General features: G+C 38.0%; 1 protein-coding gene across 4 annotated transcripts in view; it reads right to left on the bottom strand.

Moving 5' to 3' along the window:
- Positions 1 to 22,708, bottom strand: part of LRRIQ4 (leucine rich repeats and IQ motif containing 4) — a 55,393-nt gene that overhangs the window by 19,027 nt on the left and 13,658 nt on the right. For 3 of the 4 annotated variants that reach the window (XR_012469313.1, XM_074190886.1, XM_074190887.1), the window contains exon 3: positions 12,447 to 12,620. The exons of the other annotated variant lie outside the window; for it this stretch is intronic. Coding sequence is in view for 2 of the 3 variants with exons in the window: in XM_074190886.1 (XP_074046987.1) it covers positions 12,447 to 12,620 (174 nt within the window). In the remaining variant the exon portion in view is untranslated. The remainder of the gene's footprint in view (positions 1 to 12,446; positions 12,621 to 22,708) is intronic. 4 annotated transcript variants of the gene reach the window in all.

The raw sequence follows: 22,708 nt of genomic DNA, 5'->3' as shown, positions 1-22,708 counted from the left end.
GCAGAACCAGAAGAACATTATACACCCTAACAGCAACATGGGAATGATGATCAACCTTAATGGACTTGCTCATACTAACAGGGCAGCAAGCAGGTACAATGTTGGGGTGTCTGTGATGGAAAATGCTATCTGTATCCTGAGAAAGAATTGTGGAGTTTGAACAAAGACCAAGAACTATTACCTTTAATTTTTTTAAAAAATGTTGTCTTAGGGGCAGCTAGGTGGCACAGTGGATAGAGCACCAGCCCTGGAGTCAGGAGTAACTGAGTTCAAATCCAGTCTCAGACACTTAATAATTACCTAGCTCTGTGGCCTTGGGCAAGTCACTTAACCCCAATGCCTTGCAAAAAAAAGACCCCAAAAAAGTCTTATTATGTAATTCTGCTATATCTCATACTATATGTTTCTTCCTTAAGGACATGATTTCTCTCTCATCACATTCAACTTAGATCAATCCATACAATGGGAATGATGTAAAGACTAGCAAACTACCTTCTGTGGGAGTGGGGGGGGTGGAAGCAAGATTGGGGGGAAAATTGCAAAACTCAAAAAAAAAATAAAACCTTTCTAAAATTAAAAAAAAGAAGAGGAACACTCTCGGAAGAGAAATGTTTTGTAAAGAACACTCTTTGTAAAGTATTTATGTAGTAGGTCCTATTAAAATTTTAAACTGTAAGATAATTCATTACAATAATATGATGTATTCTTATAACTGTCAGAGAAAATTTTCTATTTTTTTTCAAGGTTACTATTTATAAAATTGACATTTAAATTTCAAATAGAAAGGATCTTGCTGTTTTTTATCTAAATTTGTTGCTTTTCCATGGCATAAATAAGTTATATTAATGTTTTGAAATTTTCATATAAGATAGAATTCTTAAAGCATCTCATTTTTCTTTTCTGAGAAGTATATGAGTATATTTGAATAGAGGTACAAAAGTGTAAAATTCATTAAGATAAGTTTAAAGTTAAAGGAATCTTTTTGTTTTTTTATTTTGATAAAATAAATTTTCAGTATGGAAACATGTTTAATGAAGGTTAATAATTCATATGTCATCTTATTTGGAATCTAATGTATCTTAGGTGTGTTATATCTAGAATTCAGGAACACCTTTACAATTAAATGAAGGGTGGCTAGGTGGCGCAGTGGATAGAGTACTAGCCCTGGAGTCTGAAGGACCTGAGTTCAAATCTGGCCTCAGACATTTAATAATTACCTAGCTGTGTGGCCTTGGACAAACCACTTAACCCTATTTGCCTTGCAAAAACTAAAAAGAAATTAAATTAAAAATATTTGAAAGCCATCTAAAATCATTGATTGTTTTAAAAGATTCTGGAAGCAATGGTTTGATATTTGTATCAATTTGAATATGGAAAATAACTAAATAAAATAGAGAAAATTGTTCCTATAGAGTCTGTTTCTATATGTAAACTGACACTATTGTAGTGATACATCCCAATCCTTTAGTGTTTGCTTTGAAGTAAAAATATCTATACAACATAGTTAAGAATTTGTGATTTTTTTCTGTGATATTTCTCTTATTGTTACCACTGCAAAATTATGACTATGTGACATTTTCTAATCTTTAGATTATAAAATTTAGAGATAAATATCTCTGTCTAATTATAGGAAATTGCTATTAAAGACATCATGGAACTGTTAATTGGCCTTCTATCTTGAGTCTGAAATACAGGTATCAAAGAAATATGAATGAATTATAGTCTATAGAAGTCAGAAGATGATCCAATGGGGGTTGGACATTGCAGGTGACGGGTTCATTGAGATAAGACTTGAAAGAGCTATTTTCAATAAGTTCTGAGAATGGACTCTTTCTGACTTGGTTTCCCAAATGCTTAAGGCATTTGGTTATCTACATAACCGCTGCCAGGAAATGAACATCTATGTAATGTAAAGGAATTTTCCTTTTCTGATATCCCTGCTCTTTATAATAAATTGCTATAATCATGTCAAGTGATCAATGTTAAAATTAGGTATAGAAATTTTAACTCATTTGGCCTACAGTTATCTAAATTCTAATAGCCAGGTAGGCTAGTATACAGTCTCGGCATCTGTTCCTATATGTTCCTATTAGAATTGAGATCCTTTCATTTTTATGCTGAGAACATTTAAGTGAAACAATAAGTCTTTGTGATATCCAGATACAATTCTCTATTATAACAATCTCAAGTTCTGTTTTATGGAAAGGAATGTTGGTCAACTAGGTATATCAGAAGAAGGATGACCTAATATTAGCAGAAGGTTCTGTTTTATTTGTAAATCATTTACTGGATGCTCTGTTCTAAAATGATGAACTCAAGCTAATTGGGCAATCTTTAATGAATTCACTTTTTTTTTTTTGCAAAGCAAATGGGGTTGAGTGGCTTGCCCAAGGTCACACAGCTAGGAAATTATTAAGTGTCTGAGGCCGGATTTGAACTCAGGTACTCCTGACTCCAGGGCTGGTGCTCTACCCACTGAACTACCTAGCTGTTCTTGAATTCACTTTTGTAATGGAACTTTATGGAAGTTTATTTTGTTAAGTGGAATAGCAACCTCCAAATGGATGATTAAAAGGAATAAAATAATGTCAAGAATAAAAACTAGATTTCAATTACATTAAATTAAAAAGCTTTTGCACAGATAAAACCAATGTAACCAAGATCAAAAGAAATGTAGTAAATTGGGAAACAATCTTTACAACTAATGATTCTGACAAAGGATTCATTTCTAAAATATACAGAGAACTGAGTCATATTTTTAAAACAAAAAGCCATTCCCCAATTGACAAATGATCAAAGGATATGCAAAGGCAATTTACAGATGAGGAGATCAAAGTAATCCATAGCCACATGAAAAAATGCTCTAAATCATTAATTATTAGAGAAATGCAAATTAAAGCTTCCCTGAGGTACCACCTCACACCTCTCAGATTGGCCAGTATGACCAGGAAGGATAATGATCATTGTTGGAAGGGTTGTGGGAAATCTGGGACACTATTACACTGTTGGTGGAGATGTGAACTCATCCAACCCTTCTGGAGAGCTATTTGGAACTATGCCCAAAGGGCAACAAAAATGTGCATACCCTTTGCCCCATCAATACCACTACTGGGTCTATACCCTGAAGAGATGAGGGAAAAGGGTAAAAACATTACTTGTACAAAAATATTGATAGCAGCCCTGTTTGTGGTGGCAAAGAATTGGAAATCTAGTAAATGTCCTTCAATTGGGGAATGGCTTAGCAAACTGTGGTATATGTATGTCATGGAACACTACTGTTCTATTAGAAACCAGGAGGGATGGGATTTCAGGGAAACCTGGAGGGATTTGCATGAACTGATGCCGAGTGAGATGAGCAGAACCAGAAAAACACTGTACACCCTAACAGCAACATGGGAGTGATGTTCAAGCTTGAAGGACTTGCTCATTCCATCAGTGCAACAATCGGGAACAATTTTGGGCTGTCAGCAAAGGAGAATACCATCTGTATCCAGAGAAAGAGCCGTGGAGTTTGGGACTATTCCCTTTAATTTAGAAAAAAAACAGCTTATTGTCTGATCTTGTTACCTCTTAGACTTCTCTTTAAGGATATTATTTCTCTTTCATCACACCCAATTTGGATCAAGGTACAACATGGAAACAAAGTAAAGACTGACAGATTGCTTTCCATGGGGGGGGGTTGGGGGTGGAGGGAAGCAAGATGGGGGAAAAATGTAAAACTCAAATAATATCTTTAATAAAAAAAAAATTTAAATTAAAAAAAAGTTTGGGGGCAGAACCAAGATGGCGACAAGAGAGGATCCTCTCTTAGGTGCTCTCTCATCAAACTTATAAACTAAGGACTTTAACTAAATTTTCAAGAGACAGAACCCACAGAGGGACCCAGTGAGGCAGTTCTCCTACTCAAGGTAACCTGGAAAAGAGCAGAAAGGCTCTGCTCCCTGGGGTTGGGGTCGGAGGGGCGGACCCAGAGGGGTGGCACACGAAGACAAAAGAACTTCAGCCTCCCAGAGGCAGCCCCAGGGCACTGGGAGCCACGGCTCACAGCAGAGGGGGAGTTACCTGAGCTACGCCCCAGGGAGCACCGAGTACAAATTGGGGGAACAGCAGGGAAACCTCTGCCAGAGCGAGCACATGGAGCCCAGCCCTCAGGGCACACAGGGAGCAGCTTGGTCTTTCTGCAGCCCAGAGCCAAAAAACAATAGCAGGCAGAGCCAGTAAGCAGGAGCCCCCAGGGCATGAGCCCATTGAGCTGAGAGAGAGACTGCCCAGCTCTGTCCTCTGCCTCTGGAACAGGACTCTGGGGCTCTGACCACATTCAGATCCTGATCCCAGTCTAGGCCCCCCCATAGAACAGCGGGGGCCCCCCACCTTGGCCCCATGGCAGAGGGAGGTGCATATGGTCTTTCACAGACCAGGAGGGAGGACAGAACCTCACACACTGAGACCCTTGTGGGAGTGTCCCAAAAGCTCAGGAAGGACCCCAAACCAGGCCCAGGCTGGGAAAATGAGCAAGCAGAGAAACAAGAGGAACACCATTGAGAAATATTTTGCCTGTGAGCCCAAGAAGGACCAAAATACTCAGTCTGAAGATGAGGAAGCACAAGCTCCTGCATCTAAAGACTCCAAGAAAAAACAGAAATTGGGCTCAGGCTATGACAGAGCTCAAAAAAAAAGACTATGAAAATCAAATGAGGGAGTTAGAAGAAAAACTAGGAAAAGAAAGGAGAGAGATGCAGGAAAAACATGAAAATGAAGTCAGCAGCCTAGTCAAGGAAATCCAAAAAAAATGCTTAAGAAAATAGCATGCTAAAAACCAGCTTAGGTCAAATGGATAAAACAGTTCAAAAAGTTATTGAGGAGAAGAATGCTTTAAAAAGCAAAATTGGCCAGATGGAAAAAGAGATGAGAAAGCTCTCTGAGGAGAACAAATCCTTCAGACAAAGAATAGAATTCAGGGAGATTGATGAATTTACCAGAAATCAGGAATCAATATTTCAAAACCGAAAGAATGAAAAATTACAATAAAATGTGAAACATCTCATTAAAAAAACAACTGATATGGAAAACAGACTTAGGAAAGATAATTTAAAAATTATTGGAATACCTGAAAGTCATGATCAGGAAAAGAGCCTTGACATCATTTTCAAAGAATTACTGCAGGAAAATTGCCCTGATATTCTAGAAGCAGAGGGCAAAATAGAAATGGAGAGAATCCACCGATCCCCCAGAGAAAGAGATCCCAAAAAAACAACCCCTAGGAATATTATAGCCAAGTTCCAGAACTCCCAAATCAAAGAGAAAATATTACAAGCAGCCAGAAGGACACAGTTCAAATATCATGGAGCTGCAGTCAGGATCACACAGGACTTAGCAGCAGCTACATTGGAAGCTCGTAGGGCTTGGAATATAATATACCGGAAGGCAAAAGAGCTTAGAATGCAGCCAAGAATGAACTACCCAGCAAGGCTGAATGTCCTCTTCCAGGGGAAAAAGATGGACTTTCAATGAACCAGGGGAATTTCAAATGTTCCTTGTGGAATGGCCAGAGCTGAACAGAAGGTTTGATCTTCAGATACAGGACTCAGGTGAAGCATGGAGATTGGAGGAGAGGGGGGAATATGAGGGACTTAATGAGGATGAACTGCATGTATTCCTGCATAGAAAAATGACACTGATAATACTCATATGAACCTTCTCAGTTAATAGAGCAGGTAGAGAGAGCTTTTATAGTTGAAGCAGAGGAGAAAGCTGAATTCGAAGATAAAATATGGTGTAAAAATGGAGTCAATAGAAAAAAAGGGAAATGCAATGGGAGAAAGAAAAAGGAGAGGGGGAATAGGCCAAGATATTTCACATAATAAGATTTTTTTATTACAATGAGCTATTGCAATGATATGGAAGGGGGGAAGGCAAGGGGGAATGAGGGAATCTTCACTCTCATCAGAGGTGGCTAGGAGAGGAAATAGCAAATATACTCAATGGGGTATAGACATCTGGAGTAAGAAGGAGTGGGGAGCAGGGGGAAGGGGTGGGGATGTGAGTGATGGAGGAGAGGATGGACCATGGAGGGAGAGTGCTCCGATATAACACATTTTCTTTTTTACTTCTTGCAAGGGGCTGCAAGGTCCTAGGCCTGCCCAGGACCATAGGGCCAGATGGATGCTGGACCTAAGGGGTGGTATGGGGGCTCAGAGCTTCTTGGCCCCAGGACCAGGGATCTGTCTGCTGTGCTACTCAGAGACCCTACAGCAGAGTCAGAGTGAAAGGAGAGAGAAAATATAGTACCTGTTAGTGGAGAAGTAGGAAAGGAGGGAGTTGCTGTCAGCAATGGCAATGGTGGAAAAATATGGAAGTAACTTTTGTGATGGACTTATCATAAAGAATGTGATCCACCCATGATAGAGTTGGTGGTGTTAGAACACAGACTGAAACACATTTTTTTATTATTATTTTTGGGGGAGTGCAGGGCAATTGGGGCTGGGTGGCCCACCTGGGGCCACATAGCAGGGTGATCGTTGGGTGTCTGAGGCCGGATTTGGACCCAAGTGCTCCTGGCTCAAGGACCGATGCTCTGTCTGTCACCCAGCCACCCCAACTATTATTACTATTTTATTTTATTTTAGGTCTTTTTCTTTTTTTTGGTTTTTGCAGGGCAGTGGGGTTGGGGTGGCTTGCATGTCACACGGCTAGGTGATTGTTGGGTGTACGGGGCCAGATATGGGCTAGGGTACTCCTGGCTCCAGGGCTGGTGCTCCGTCTACTACACCACCTGGCCATACCTACAATTATTACTATTATTTTTTTAATTTTAATTTTTTTTCTCTCCCCTTTACTTTATCACTCAAGTGAGTCTATATTTTTTGGGGGAGGGGGTTTTTGTTTACTCTTAAACAAGAATATTTTATTAATGTATAAAAAAACATTATTTGTACAAAATGAGAATAAATAAATATTAAATAAATAAAAAAGAAAGAAGTGGTTTTTTTTTAACCAGAAAGGAAAATCTCTACACTGGATTGAAATCTCTAACCTGGATTGCAAAGAACCTCGAACATCTGAAATCACAGAACTGTATCACTTGGCTCCAGAAGAAATGGACCTGAATTTTCCTTTGGTGTTTTGTGCTTCTTATCTGTATGATCTATATAATCAAAGGGGCTTTCCCCCTTTTGATCTCTGTCATTGGATCTTTTTGACATTGTAATTTTATCACCTATTTTTATGTACTGTTATGGACCTTACATCTCCTGCCCAATTTCTTAGCAACCCTAGGTCCCAAAGATATGTCATTCTACCTCCAATATACCCATCATCTCCCTAAATCTTGATCTGATTGATCTATAGATAACACTACAATGTATCTTTGATCAAAATAAGGAAATGTCTACATCTTATTCTATATTTCAAATCAAAAATTGATTTCTCAGTCTCCAACTAAGAGTTATAAATCTTAATGTTGTCTCTGTGAGTAAAAATGTCAGTCTGCTGTATCAAGACCTGTCTCCTCCATCTGAATGTTGATGTGGCAATACTACCTGATCAACTTCATAATAGCACCAATAAATTCCTTTAGCTGGGTCAACAAATCACAAGATAAGAGACATCTTGGATGAGGGGAGAGAAATCTTTTATTTGTTTGCTAACATTCCTTCTCTAGCCTAAGTGGGATTCTTATCAATAAGAATTTGAAGCAAATATTATAATTTATGAGAGGATAATAATGTAGAACTATGTCATCTATATGAAATCTCATTGGTTGCTTTACTCAGTTTCTGATTCTTTATTCTTTCTGTATAGCATGTTCCCTATATTTTGTATCAGGGTTGGTATCTTTAATGATACCATCCATTCAAGGATTCAGTAAGACTCTAGAGAATAAAACTTAAAAGGATAAAACAAACTTTTTAAAATTTCATCTTTAGCTAAAGAAAATTATAGTTAACACTGGTCTTAGTTGTCCTGTTTTTTTTTTCTTTAAATGCCTTTGGGTTGACTTTACAAAGCTAGATCTTTTAACAGTCTATCACTATACTTATTTTTTCACTAATTCCTGCTTTTCACTGCTTCTCACTATTTTATGTTCATAATCAACACCCAAGCTTCCCTGTAAAATTTTAGTCATTACTTTATATTGGAAGGCATTGAGGGGCTTTATGGAGAGAGGCTTGAGACTAGAATCAGGAAAATCTAAGTTCAAATGTGTTCTCAAATGCATAATAGCTATGTGACCCTGGGTAAGTCACTCAACCTCTGTTTGCCAGAACTGCCTGAAGTGTAAAGTGGGGATAACAATATCATCTATGCAACAAGGTTATTGTTAGGATCAAATGAGATAATATTTGTAAAGCCTTTAACTCTTAGCCTGGCAAATATTTATTCCCTTCTCAGTATTTCAGACTTTAGCAAATTTTCAGGTTATAAGACGTAAGTTATAGAGTCATCTTTGATCATATTTTTACATGGTAGAGGACAATCCTCTTTACAATGTGGAGTGGATCAACCTTGTGTAAACGGCATCAGTTTTTGAATGGACTCATTTGGAGTCACCAGAAGCAATACTGAAGCCTCTCATTAAAAGGATTCAGTTCCTCAATGGGAAAAGGGACCAAAAGGAAAGAACCCAAACCTCTGTTTTCCTGCCTCCTCTCTTGGAGGTGACAAATCTCAGATGTGAGGTCCTAAGGGAGCAGAATCAGAGAGACTTCTGCCACTCCTAAGGGTCTCTGTCCCACAACTAATGATGGCAAGCTGGGCCTGAAGCTACAGGGGTGGAGTCTGCAGCTGACCCTCAGGGAGCAAGCTCCAGGAGTCCGGCAGAGGGTCCAGCCAGGTGGACAGCCTGTAGGGCAGAGGTGCCAGGCTCCCTACGAAGCCAGCCCAGCAGAGGAGTGGAATAACCCACCCAACAGAGACTCCTCTCTGGGAGGAGCAAGCCCAGCCAAGTAACCCACCAAAAACTGAGTCTGCAACCAGGGGTAAATATTAGACTTTTAAAGATAGAGAAATGTATATGGAGACCCTGCATTTCCAGGTGGTGAGCTGTCTTTGCAACATGTCTCACTCCCACTCAGATTGAAGGCTGTGATCACTCTTCTCTCACACCTGGTATATATATTGGTAGAAGTGTGAATTTAAAAATTGTAGGAGGGATGTTTTGTAACTACTGTTCCACTGAGCCATCTGGATAAAGGCCTTTTGCCAACAGTTAATTGAGACAACTGGCTAATCATCCATCGACATCATGTTAGCGGGGACTCATGAGCCATAATTTCAAAATGAAGGAGGCACAGGATGCATCTTTGAACCCTGAGAGCACTCATGTTTGGAGACCCAATCAGTTAGTAGCACAAATCATGGACATGGCAGAAAGGTACTACAAACTCTAAATTGAGAATTACCCTTGGCTGACCAATCTCTGCATTTGGCAAGGAACAAATGTATATAATTAATCAAAACAAATTCCCATGTTTTCCATGTCCAAATATGTATGTCTCATTCTGCATGTTGAATCTCCCTTCTTCATCCAGAGATAGGATGTATTATTATTATTATTATTATTATGTCTTATCCATCCTTTTCTTTCTTTTTTGGAGTGAGCAGTAGAGGTGCAAAGACATCTAAATGACATGGCAAATGAACAAATGAAAGAATAAATTGAGGAAAGATGGCATTAGAAATTAATCCATAACACTTAATAATTACCTAGCTGTGTGGTCTTGGGCAAGCCACTTAACCCCATTTGCCTTGCAAAAAATTAAAAAACAAAACAAAAAGAAATGAATCCATGCTCTCTTAACCTAGGAGCAAAATTGTCACTCCACTTGATCAACATTGCAGTAGCTCAAAAGAAATGTGAGATGCCCAAATTTAGAGCCATTTCCACTCTAAAGATTCACATGGATAATTTGTGCCAAGCCTGTGGCAGAGCCTTCCGAGCTTGTACTGATCTGATCAGCCCCAGTTACCAACCAGACTGTACCCTGACCATGACATAGTGATGTCACTTTGGTCCTCTTTGACCTCTAAGGACAGCAACCAATTGCTTCTTTCTTTCAAAAATAGTCTATCACGTTCTTGCCCCTAAATTTATTTGCATTTTAATCAGGGACTATCAGAGGAACAGAAGATGTCTTTATTTTCCCTATTTCTCACACAGGACTTACAGTGTTTTGTGGGCTACAATCCATGAAACGAGTTTTAGGGATACTGGATGACAGTGAGGGATCTAATGTGTTAACAGGAATTTTCTTACCCTGAAATCAAATGGTTGATTTGGGTCAGGAGTTGGCACTCAGTAGTCAGCAGAATAGCCTTAATCTGTTAGATGGCTCATAACTCAGGGTTATACATTAAAATAACTATCTCTCCCTCATCAACCCCAGGGAGTCGGAGGTGAACTGAAGCCCCATGGACAGAAGCAGAGAACAGCTCAGCAACCAGGAGACCAATGGAGATGTCTTATAGAGATTACAAGATGAAGCTGAGAGAAGCAGTGGTCAGTGGAGAGTGTAGATGTGGAGGAGAGAAGTGGTAAGGCAGTACTGGAAGATATCCGTAGTCCTGCCAAATAGGGGTTATGAATAGTCCCACCATGGATATTCCTTAGCCACCCAGGTTCTTTTGTGTGGGCTACACTTCTGATGGCACAGTCATCTCCAGGAGTGTAGTATATAAAGGCATAGGAGAGTCTTCTGTTGGCACTTAATTTACTAAATTATGATTTATACAATTACAATAAAATTGTAAAAATAAACAATTTTGAAAGACTTAAGAACCCTGATCAATGAAATATACTACCAGCATTTTAGAGTCCCAGTGGTGAAGAATGCTACTCACCTCCTGATGGAAAGATGCAAGATGCATTCAAGATGCATAATGAGACATACTTTTCTGGATATTCATTTTATTTGATTATATAGATTTATTACAAGGGTTCTGTCTATTTTTTTCAATTGATTGGACTTGGAAGAAAATACAATAAATGCCTTTTCATTGAAAAATAAGATAAAACATTTTTAAATGTTTGTTGTTATTTATATTTCCTTTTGATTTGAACTAATATTTTCTCTAGTTGTCTGATAAGAGGAAACATAATAGCACAATTCATGAGTGAGTGTTAACCCATAATGTCTCAAACCTGGAGTAACTTTTTGAGGGTCCTCACATAAGGGGCACCAGCTAGCTCCACCAGCTACTTTCAAGACAGTCAAATCCCCAAAGCTTTAAGTTACTTTTTACCAGGGATTGCCTCGCCTCCTCTAGTCCTCTTCCAGTTTAAGTCATTTTCTTCCCATCTCTCCAAATTCCCACTAGCCCATATGTTTCCTCATCCTTTAGGTTACAACACTCTCCCTGCCTCCAGGAACACAGAACCACTCAACATGTTGAGTACCAATGTCAAGAGTTTTCTGGGTACTTCCCATAGTTTTTTGTTGATTGGATTCACCATCCTAATTCACTTTCTTTCTAATTCACTTGATTCTCTATGTAACTATAAGTTTCTAGGATAATCATTGACTGCATGTCATTCAAACCTATGCAGCACTGATTTGCTTATTTATTCAGGTTAATAAAGTTATCTTTTCAACAGAAATGTTCTCTCAGAGATAGGGCTGTGTTTTTGACTTTTGGAACACCACAAACTCCAAAGAATTCAAGTTGTGAGTGACCCAGGAGATAGTGGAGAATGGACAATGGGCTCAGGTAAACTGCAAACTATTTCCAATACTGACTTATATGCAAGAAGTGGAAGTAGGGATATTTGTGAGAAAACAACATGGACTAGCCATCAGGAGTGATTAAGGGATAACAATATTCTATTAGTGGTGGTGGTGTTTAGTCATTTTTCAATCATGACCCCATTTGGAGTTTTCTTAGCAGAGATATTGCAGTGGTTTTCCATTTTCTTCTCCAATTCATTTTACAGATGAAGAAACTGAGGCAAACAGAGTGAAATGATTTGCCCACAGCTATTAAGTATCTGTGGTGGGATTTGAACTCAGGGAAATGAGTCTTCCTGACTCCAAACCCAGCATTCTATCTACTGTACCACCATTCCAATGTATCATCAAAATGTAATAAGACCTAAAGAAAGGTTTCCCAACATGTTGGGTGGATTCTCTGTAGAGGATAAGAAGACATGGATATGGCATCAGCCTTCAGAAATGAAAAACATGTCCAGATCAATGACATCACAAATCCACTGAGTTTTGAGATCTATCAATAAAATTAGATTATTTTCTAATGTTTTTCTTTTTGGGGGGGGGAACAATCACAATTAAGTGACTTTTCCAGAGTCAGAAAGTTAGTAAGTACCTGATGCTAGATTTGAACTCTGGTCCTCCTGACTCCAGGGCCAATGGTCTATCCAATGCCACTACCTAAATGCCCCAAAACTTGAGAATTTTGGTGACTATTTCATTATATAAAGTTTGAATTCATACCGTTAGCTTCAGGATATTTTCTGGGAGATAGGTCAGTTTGGTTCCTTGGTCCTGTCCCAGATATAGTTGTTCTAAAGATTCGATTTGCAAGATTTCCTCTGGAAATATAGTGAAATTATTTCCCGTTAGACCAAGTGACTTCAATTTGACAAGGTTGAACACCTCAAGAGGAACCTAGAGGTATTATTAAAAAAAAAAAAAAGAATGAAGTTGGAAAAATTGTTTGAACTCATTAGAAAATCAAAAAGGTTTTCCTTTTAAAATAAATTATTATTAATTAACAGAATTCAGAGGCAATTCAGCATCTTTCTATATGAATCATATTTGCAAACTCCATGGTATGAGTTTGGCCAGAGTTGGGAATGCAAAATTTGCAATCCTGAATGTTTATTTATAACAATGCAAGAGAGTAACCTAGAAAGGTCAATCACTATGAAAATTTTGTCTTTAAAAAATAAAAAAGACAACAGAAACAATTCTTAGTCTCCATATAAATGTACGAAATTTAACATTATCAATTGCTTGAAGAACGAAAAATGCTTTAAAACAAGTAGTGTTAGGCAACTATGAATATGGATGTTGGACATAGACTGCCAGACATGGCCCACGGTGTATCAGCTGGTTTTTCTTGACTATCTTTTATTGTCCCAAGAGAGGGCTCATTTATTGGTGGCAGTGGCTTATGTCTCTGAATATGTCTCTGCTATAAAAAACAAAAGGTATTAATAATCTTTTTTAAAAAAGATATAGTAGTACAATAGAGTATTAGTTATTATAGTAGCAGGAGTAGCAATAGTAGTAGTCAGTGAATAAATAAATGAATAGAGATAAGGCAGTTGGATGGATGTGTGGATAAACAAAGGAACGAATCAAGGATAGGTAGTTAGATCATGGTAGGAGCGTGGATAGAAAAATGAAGAGATGATTATCACAAGAATTCTGTGATGTGTGAAATGTCAATATTATCATTTTAACTGGAACTCTAAAAGGGTACGTGACTTGCCCAAGGTCACACAGCTGGTGAGTATCTAAGGGAACATCTGAACTCAAATTTCCTAATCTCTAGGCAGTACTAGCCACAGCACATTGCATTGGCAAGAATAGCATCATCATTTCTATTCAAAATTTCCAATTCAGTTATTGTGAAACTTGGGCTAGAATGTGTTGCTTTTTTTAAAGAATAAGTTAAATTCAATTAACAAACATTTAAGTATGTATAAGCAGAGAGCTGTGCTTGTTGGTTGGGAGAAAAAAGATTAAAGATGGCCTCATTATTGTCTTTATTGAACTTAGGGAGTAAAAGCAAATGGTTAATAACCTTCAGGCTGAAGGTTGGCTTCCAGGCTGTGTCCTATACACTTGGGGCAGTCCCATTTCAGCTTTGTCTACCCTGTTGCTGTATTTCACAGGATCATAGACTTTCCGAGATGGAAAGGACCTCAGTGGTCTTGATCTATGATAACCTCCCCCTGACAAAGAACTCCCTCTCTGTTCTAACCTTTGTCATATGGACCTACAATAAGTACAAACAGACAACATCCAGAGGAATTCCACTTTGAAGCCACTCGGATGATTGGGAATTTTTTCCTTTCCTCAAATCTACATTTTGTTCTTCACTACATGGTACTCCTCATTCCACTACAAAGGGCAAGCAGAATAAAACTAATTCTTTTTCCAGAAGACAGTCTTTTAAACTTGAAGACAGTTACGTACCATATCTCCCTAGGTCGTCCAAGATAAACACTCTTTTCTTTCAATTCATCCTACTACAAAATGAACTCCATTTTCAGAGAAACTAACACACTAAACTTAACCAACAAGGTGATGTGCCCCAACTACCTTTTCCAAAACAGTTTATAAAAAGCAAGAGTCTTGGGCAAGAATTCTATAATGAATGCTAAAAACTGTCTGGAAAAGAGTACTTGCAAAGAAAAAAACATAATCGGGGGGAAAAAGCAAATATAAGTGCCATCCTGGGTTAGTCTTGGCCTATTAATTCTTCTTTCTCCCTTTCAGTTTTCCAGGTTCCTCCAGGAATGTTGGATGACTTGTGATAATAGCTGCTATCCCATTACCTGACTATGCTGCCTCACCTTCCCATTGTCCTATGTTCCCTGAAATTCATAAGATCTATAAGCTACAGAATCTAGAGATCATTTAGTCCAATCATTTCATCTTACAGGAGAAGAAACTGAGGTCAGAGAGTGACTTTCCCAAGGTCACAGAGTTTTCAAACAGCAAAGCCATATATGATTCAATCTTAGATTCAAAATTTGGGATCTCCATCCTGGCTAGAGTGTAGAAAATACTTTTCTTTCACATCAGCTGAAGAAAGAATGGCTTTTAAAGGGATCTTTACTAAAAAGTTAAGGAAAAAAAGAAAACAGACTACAGTATAGAATGTAGTCTTCTCATCCTAATCTAATTTGTAATTCTAATCACAGATTTTAGGAGGTGGTCCAATCCATTCAGTGATAAAACTTTATTGTATACTACTTACTAGTATTGCTTTTTCTTTACCTTAACCCTACCTGAGTAAATATACCACTCCCCCAAACCTACCCCTGGATTGATTTTTTGAACATATGGGCTTGTTTTATCTCCCTCCAGCCCCAATAAAACACAATACCCATTGCTATCACCACCACCCCCACCATCACCACCATGACAGAACAAGAGAGTAGTCAGAGATGAACAGGGTTTCATAATTGGAAGGGACCACCAAAGAGCCCAGTCTCAACAGAGAAGTTGGATGTCCTCAACCTCCCAACAGTGACCTACTCTACCTTGGGACCCAGTTGGAATTGTTAGGAAATTTGTCCTTCCATCAAGACCAAATCTACCCAGCCTGCTACTCTCACCCAGCACTCCCTCTAGGCCTAGGGTCAAGTAGAACAAATCTAATCCTTCTTTTGCAAGATAACCTTTCTAATACATGAAAAGAGCTATTTTATCACTCCAGACCTTTTTTTTTTTTTGGTATAAGCCTGGCTAGTTCCATCAACCAATAATAATATTTAACATTTATGTAAGGTTTTAAGGTTTACAAATAGTATTATTCATTTTATCATACAATGGTATCCTGCCCTACTAGGGAGGTGAATATTCTTATTATTCACCTTCACAGATAAAGAGATCTCTTACACCAAGAGATTAAGCAGCTTATCCAGGGTCACAGAGCTAGTTAGAGCCCAAGAGTAGATCTGAACTCTGGTCTTCCTGACTCCAGGTCCAGGGTACCCCCAGTCACTTAATCCTCCTACAGCATGATGACCATTCTCAGATCAACCCTCTAGAGATTATCTGTGGTGGCTAGAACAGAACATGACACTCTTGATATGTTCTGCTGGGAGCAAAAGCCTTCCTTGAGCCAGTTAAGGCCAAGCTCAGTGGTTTTGGGAGGTGGACATCGCTCACTGCTGACTCCCTTTGGCCTGACAGTCTTCTAAGCCCCTGAATCTCTTCCCCAAGAGGAAAAATTCTGCCATGGTTCTCCCAGATTGGACTTGTTGGAGTTGATTTTTTGAACCCAAATGGAGAACCTTACATTGATCTTGATTAATTCATCCATTTGGAACTGTTAAAAGCCAAATATATTCTCACGAGAGTTTGGTCTTAGTTCAGACAAAAACAAGAATAAGGCTTTATACTAAACGTTCCAGAATTTTGCCTTAAACAAGACAAACAAAAATTAAAGCTTAAGAAGTAGTATGTCAAACCTCCCAGAGTTTAGCCCTAAATAAGAGATTTAAGCTTAAACATCAAATGTTTATCATTATTATTATTATTATTATTATTATTATTATTAATTATTTCTCCAAGGTTCAGAACACTCTTGAATAGGGCCAGTCTTTACATGATTTTTTTGTATAATTGGAGGAAATTTATTGAAGCCATTTCAGGATAAAAAGGCAGTCAACATTCACATTTATAATTGGAGAAAAACAAACTTCGACATGGACAGAGTTAACATTCAGATTTTTAAACCTTTATTAGAGACTAGCATTCCCCAATCGATAAATGATCAAAAAGTATGAAATTTTCAGATAAGGTTATCAATGCTATCTATGGACATATTTTTTTAAATTGTTTAACCCACTACTGATAGGAGAAATGTAAATTAGAACAATTCTGAGCCTTAAACTTATTGGATTGGCTAATAAAGGACAGAAGGGGGAAATGACAGATGTTGGAGGGGATGTAGGGGAAATGAGACATTAATGCACTATTGGAAAATTGTGAACTGATTCAACCATCCTGCAGAGCAATTTGGAACTATGCCCAAAGGGCTAAAAACCATGCCTCCCTTAAACCGGGCAACGCCACTACTAGGTCTGTATTCCAGAAGGGATAAAAAACAGGAAGGAAAAGGAACTATATGTATAAAGATATTCATAGGAGCTCTATTCTGATGGCAAAGAACTGGAAATAGAGGGAATGTTCAACAGTTGGGGAATGGTTGAACACTGTGGTACATGATTATGAAGGAATGTCATTCTGCTTTAAGAAATGAAGAGCAACTTCCAGCCAAGATGGCAGAGAGAAGACAGGCACAGTTCAAAAGTCTCCTGATCTTTCCCCATCTATCACATGAAACAAAGCTCTTAAAAGAAATCCGACCCACAAAACCCAGAAAGAAAAGCCAGGAGAAAGAACATCTACCTCAGGATTTGTCTCCCCCCAGAAGCACTGGACGAATTCAGGCGTGAGTCTGGGCTCAGAGGGAGGATCAGCCCCAGATTAACCAGATTAGCATCTGAATTGGAGCTGGGAGTCCGAGGGCCTGAGAGCTGGACCTGCTGGATCAGTGGTGGGGCTAGATGGCAGGGGCTTGAGTAAACTAGGGAGCAAAGGCACTGGTGTTGGTGCTGTCCCTTGGGAGCTTACGGACAGGGCTGGGGGGACAGTTCCGGAGCAGGAGAGCTACGGACACCATCCCTGGGGTCCTCTGGTTTGAGGAACTCAGAGTCCACACCTCCATTGTGGCTGAGGCCTCTTCCCAAAACAAACAAATGCAGACTACTTCTGCCTCAGGCCCAGGTGTGTGAGCAGAAGAACCAGCCCAGCTGAGGAATGACCTCAGGCCAGGATAAAGCCCACCATTGATTGAAGGCAAAAGAATTCAATAGCTCCAACCCCTCCCTTCAAGCAAAGGGAGAAGGCCTCAATCAAGGTCACAGACACTCCAAAGAGAGCAACCAGCACCTCCTACTGGCCATCCAGAGAAACTGCACTCAGTGAGTAAAGTCTTTAGCAATCCCAAGACCCGGTGAACCAGCCCCCCCCCCCCAACTCAAGGTCTTAGCAAAATGATGAAGGGTCAGCGGAAAGGTGGATCCATAGAAAAATTCTTGGAAGGGAAAGACCGTAACTCAGAAAGACCTAGAACCTCTGAGAAGAATACAATCTGGTATTCATCACAGAAAGACTTCCTTGAAGAAATAAGGAAGGAGCTCAAAAATCAACTGGAAAATTTGGGAGAGACAATTAATACCTTGCAACAAGAAAACAAATCCTTAGAAAGTACAACTGAACAAATACAAAAGGAGAATAAATCTCTCAGATTCTCAATTGGACAAATACAAAATGAGAATAAATCTCTCACATCATCAAATGGACAAATACAAAATGAGAATAATTCTCTCAGATCCTCAGTTGGGCAAATGCAAAAAGAAAATAATTCTCTCAAAACCTCAACTGGTCAAATGGAAAGCTCTTTCAAAAGTAGAATTCAACAATTGGAAAAGGAGTTGCAAAAGGTTAATGAAGGAAACTCCTCCCCCCAAAAAAAGAATGGAGTCTGCAGAAGCTAATGACTCCATGAGACAGCAAGAGTCAGTTAAACAAAATCAAAAAATAGAAAAAATAGAAGAAAATGTAAACTACCTCATCAACAAAACCACTGACCTCAAGAATAGATCGAGGAGGGGCAACCTGAGAATTATAGGATTTCCTGAAAATACTGAAGAGAAAAAAAGTCTGGACTTAATATTACAGGATCTAGTAATGGAAAACTGCCCTGATATCATGGAATCAGAGGGCAAAGTAGTTATTGAAAGAATACATTGTTCACCTCCAGAAAAATATCCTAAAATGAAAACACCAAGGAATGTTTTGGCCAAATTCCAGAACTATCAGATAAAAGAGAAAACCCTGCAAGCAGCCAGAAAGAAACAATTTAAATATCAAGGAGCCACAGTAAGGATCACACAGGACCTGGCTGCATCAACATTAAGGGATCGAAGGGCCTGGAATGAGATATTTCGAAGAGCAAGAGAGCTTGGAATGCAGCCAAGAATCTAACTTTCCCACAAAGCTGAGTCTTCTCTTCCAGAGAAAAAGATGGACATTTAACAAAATGGAAGAATTCCAAAACTTCCTGATGAAAAGACCAGAGCTAAATATAAAATTCAGACATCAAACAGAAGGTTCAAGAGACACATGAAAAGGTTAAAAAAAGGGGGGGGCGGTAAAAGGAAAAAAACTGCTATCCAGTAAGTTGAAACTGGCTATATCCCAGCATGGGGGAAAAGATTCTCATAAATCTTGAGAATTGTAACTCTAACAGAGAGAATATATCTAGCCAGTAATGATGGACATTCATGAGCTATCCATGAAACTGCTATCTAAAGGGCTATAACTGGCTTTAACCCCACTTGGGAGAAAGACTCTAATAACTATCAGGAATTTTAACTCTATTAGAATATACTGAACTAGAAGTGACAGACGCTCAGAATTTTCTATGACTCAGATAGAATGATCTAAAAAACACTACCTCCTTAAAAAGGGAGACAGGAAAGAGACGGGAGGAGGGAGGGGATTGAATGGGGTAAATCTCATTACACTAAGAGGTACAAAAAACCTATGGTAATAGAGGGGAAGAAGGGAGCAGATAAGAAACACCTGAATATTCCCCTCATCAGACTTGGCTTAAAGTCAACCTACACATACTCAGTTAACTTATAAAACATCTAACCTCTCAAGTATTAAAAGGGGAAAAGGGGAGGGGGTGACATAGAAAAGGAAGGGGAGTGGGGGGGGAGAAGAAATAACAAAAGGAAGGGAAAGGAAAAGGGAAAAAGGGAAGGGGGAAAGAAAGGGGAGGGGGTGATATAGAAGGGCAAACATACTAAAGGGGGTAGTATCCAGAAAAAAATACTGGGGAATATGGATAAAAGGGGGGGAAGGGGGAAAAATACAAACAGAGGGAAAAATAGCACAGAGGGCAAGAAAGAATTAGTAATCATAACTTTGAATGCGAATGGGATGAACTCTCCCTTAAAATGTAAGCAAATAGCAGAGTGGATTAAAAACCAGAATCCTACAATATGCTGCTATCAAGAAACTCATTTGAAGCAGAGAGATACATATAGAGTAAAGGTAAAAGGTCGGAGCAAAATATATTTTGATTCAGCTGAAGTAAAAAAAAAAGCAAGGGTAGCAATCCTTATCTAAGACAAAGCAGCAGCAAAAATAGACAGCTTTAAAAGAGATAAGGAAGGAAACTTTATCCTCCTAAAAGGTACCATAGACAATAAAGTTATTTCAATACTGAATATATATGCACCCAGTGGGACAGCACCCAAATTCTTAGAGGAGAAGCTGAAAGAATTACAGGAAGACATAGACAGCAAAACTCTACTAGTGGGAGACCTCAACCTCCTGCTCTCAGATCTAGATAAATCGAATCATAAAAAAAACAAGAAAGAAGTTAAGGAGGTAAACAGATAGTTAGAAAAATTAGATATGGTAGACTTATGGAGGAAACTGAATGGGGATAGAAAGGAATATACCTTTTTCTCTGTAGTACATGGCACTTATACAAACATTGACCATGTACTAGGACATAAAAACTTAATGATCAACTGCAGAAAAGCAGAAATAGTGAATACATCTTTCTCAGATCACAATACAATAAAAGTCATATGCAATACTGGGCCAAGGAGATACAGACCCAGAACAAATTGGAAACTGAATAACCACATTTTAAAAAATGAGTTGACCAAAAAACAAATTATAGAAAGAATTAACCATTTTATCCTAAATAATGATAATAATGAAACAACATACCAAAACCTATGGGATTCAATCAAAGCGACTCTCAGGGGATATATTATAGCTCTAAATGCTTACATGAATAAATTGGAGAAAGAGGAAATCAATTAACTAAACATGCAACTAAAAAAATTAGAGAAAGAACAAATAAAAATCCCCAATTAAATACTAAATTAGAAATTCTAAAAATTAAAGGAGAAATTAATAAAATCGAAAGCAAAAAAACTATTGAATTAATAAATAAAACCAAAAGTTAGTATTATGAAAAAACCAATAAAATTGATAAACCTCTGGTCAGTTTGATTAAAAAAAAGAAAGAAGAAAACCAAATTGCTAGTATCATAAATGAAAAAGGTGAACTCACCACCAATGGGGAGGAAATTAAAGTAATAATTTGAAATTATTTTGCCCAACTCTATGCCAATAAATTTGATAATCTAAGTGAAATGGATTGATATTTACAAAAATTTAAGTTGCCCAGGTTAAATGAAGAAGAGATTAAATACCTAAACAACCCTACCTCAGAAAAAGAAATTCAACAAGCCATTACTGAACTCCCTAAAAAAAAAATCTCCAGGGCCTGATGGATTCACAAGTGAATTCTACCAAACATTTAAGGAACAATTGGTATCAATTCTATATAAACTCTTTGGAAAAATAGGGAAAGATGGAACTCTGCCTAACTCTTTCTATTATACCAATACGGTGCTGTTACCTAAACCAGCAAGAGTTAATACAGAGAAAGAAAATTATAGACCTATTTCCCTGATGAATATATATGCAAAAATCCTAAATAAAATCTTAGCAAAACGATTACAAGTTATGACCAGGGTAATACATTATGATCAAGTAGGATGTATTCCAGGAATGCAGGGTTGGTTCAATATTAGGAAAACTGTAAGTATACTCAATAATATCAACAACAAACCCATCAGAAATCATATGATCACATCAATAGATGCTTAAAAAGCTTTTGATAAAATACAGCATCCATTCCTATTAAAAACACTAGAGAGTGTAGGAATAAATTGACTGTTCCTTAAAATAATTAGCAGTATTTATCTGAAACCATTAACAAGCATTACATTCAATGGGGAGAGGCTAGAGACATTCCCAATAAGATCAGGGGTGAAACAAGGGTGCCCATTATCACCACTACTATTCAATATTTTATTAGAAATGTTAGCATCAGCAATTAGGGAAGAAAAAGAAACTGAAGGAATTAGAATTTGGAAGGAAGAGAGAAAACTCTCACTCTTTGCAAATGATATGATGGTCTACCTAGAGAATCCCAAGAAATCATCCAAAAAACTACTGGAAACAATTACCAATTTTAGTAAAGTTGCAGGTTATAAAATAAACCCTCATAAATCCTCAGCTTTTCTTTATATGTCTAGCAAGATACAGCAGGAAGAACTAGAAAGAGAAATCCCATTCAAAGTAACCTCAGACAATATAAAATACTTGGGAGTCTATTTGCCAAGACAGACTCAGAATCTTTTTGAAAACAATTATAAAACACTTCTCACACAAATTAAATCAGATTTAAATAACTGGGCAAATATCAACTGCTCAAGGATAGGTAGAGCTAATATACTAAAAATGACAATTCTACCAAAACTAAACTATCTATTTAGCGCCCTACCAATCAAAATTCCAAAAAATTATTTTAATGAGTTAGAAAAAATTTTAAGTAAATTCATATGGAGAAATAAAAAGTCAAGAATTGCCAGGAGCTTAAAGAAAAAAAGTGAAAAAGAAGGTGGCTTAGCCCTACCTGATCTAAAATTATATTATAAAGCATCAGTCATCAAAACTGTTTGGTATTGGCTAAGAAATAGAGTGGTGGACCAGTGGAACAGACTAGGTGTAAAAGCAGGAGATGATTATAGTAATCTGCTGTTCAATAAACCCAAAGAGTCCAGCCATTGGGATAAAAACTCCCTCTTTGATAAAAACTGCTGGGATAATTGGAAGTTAGTATGGAAGAAACTTAGATTAGACTAACACCTAACACCCTTTACCAAGATAAAATCCAAATAGTTACAGGACTGAAACATAAAAAACAATACTATAAGCAAATTGGAAGATCAAGGACTAGTTTACCTGTCAGATGTATGGAAAGGTGAGCAGTTTCTGACTAAGGAAGAGTTGGAGAACATCAGCAAAAAACAATTAGATGATTTCAATTACATTAAATTAAAAAG

Source organism: Macrotis lagotis, chromosome 6 (genome assembly GCF_037893015.1).
Source record: "Macrotis lagotis isolate mMagLag1 chromosome 6, bilby.v1.9.chrom.fasta, whole genome shotgun sequence".
NCBI classification, from domain to species: domain Eukaryota; kingdom Metazoa; phylum Chordata; class Mammalia; order Peramelemorphia; family Peramelidae; genus Macrotis; species Macrotis lagotis.
The sequence above is the reverse complement of the archived record's forward strand: the minus strand, read 5'-3'. Positions and strand labels throughout refer to the sequence as shown.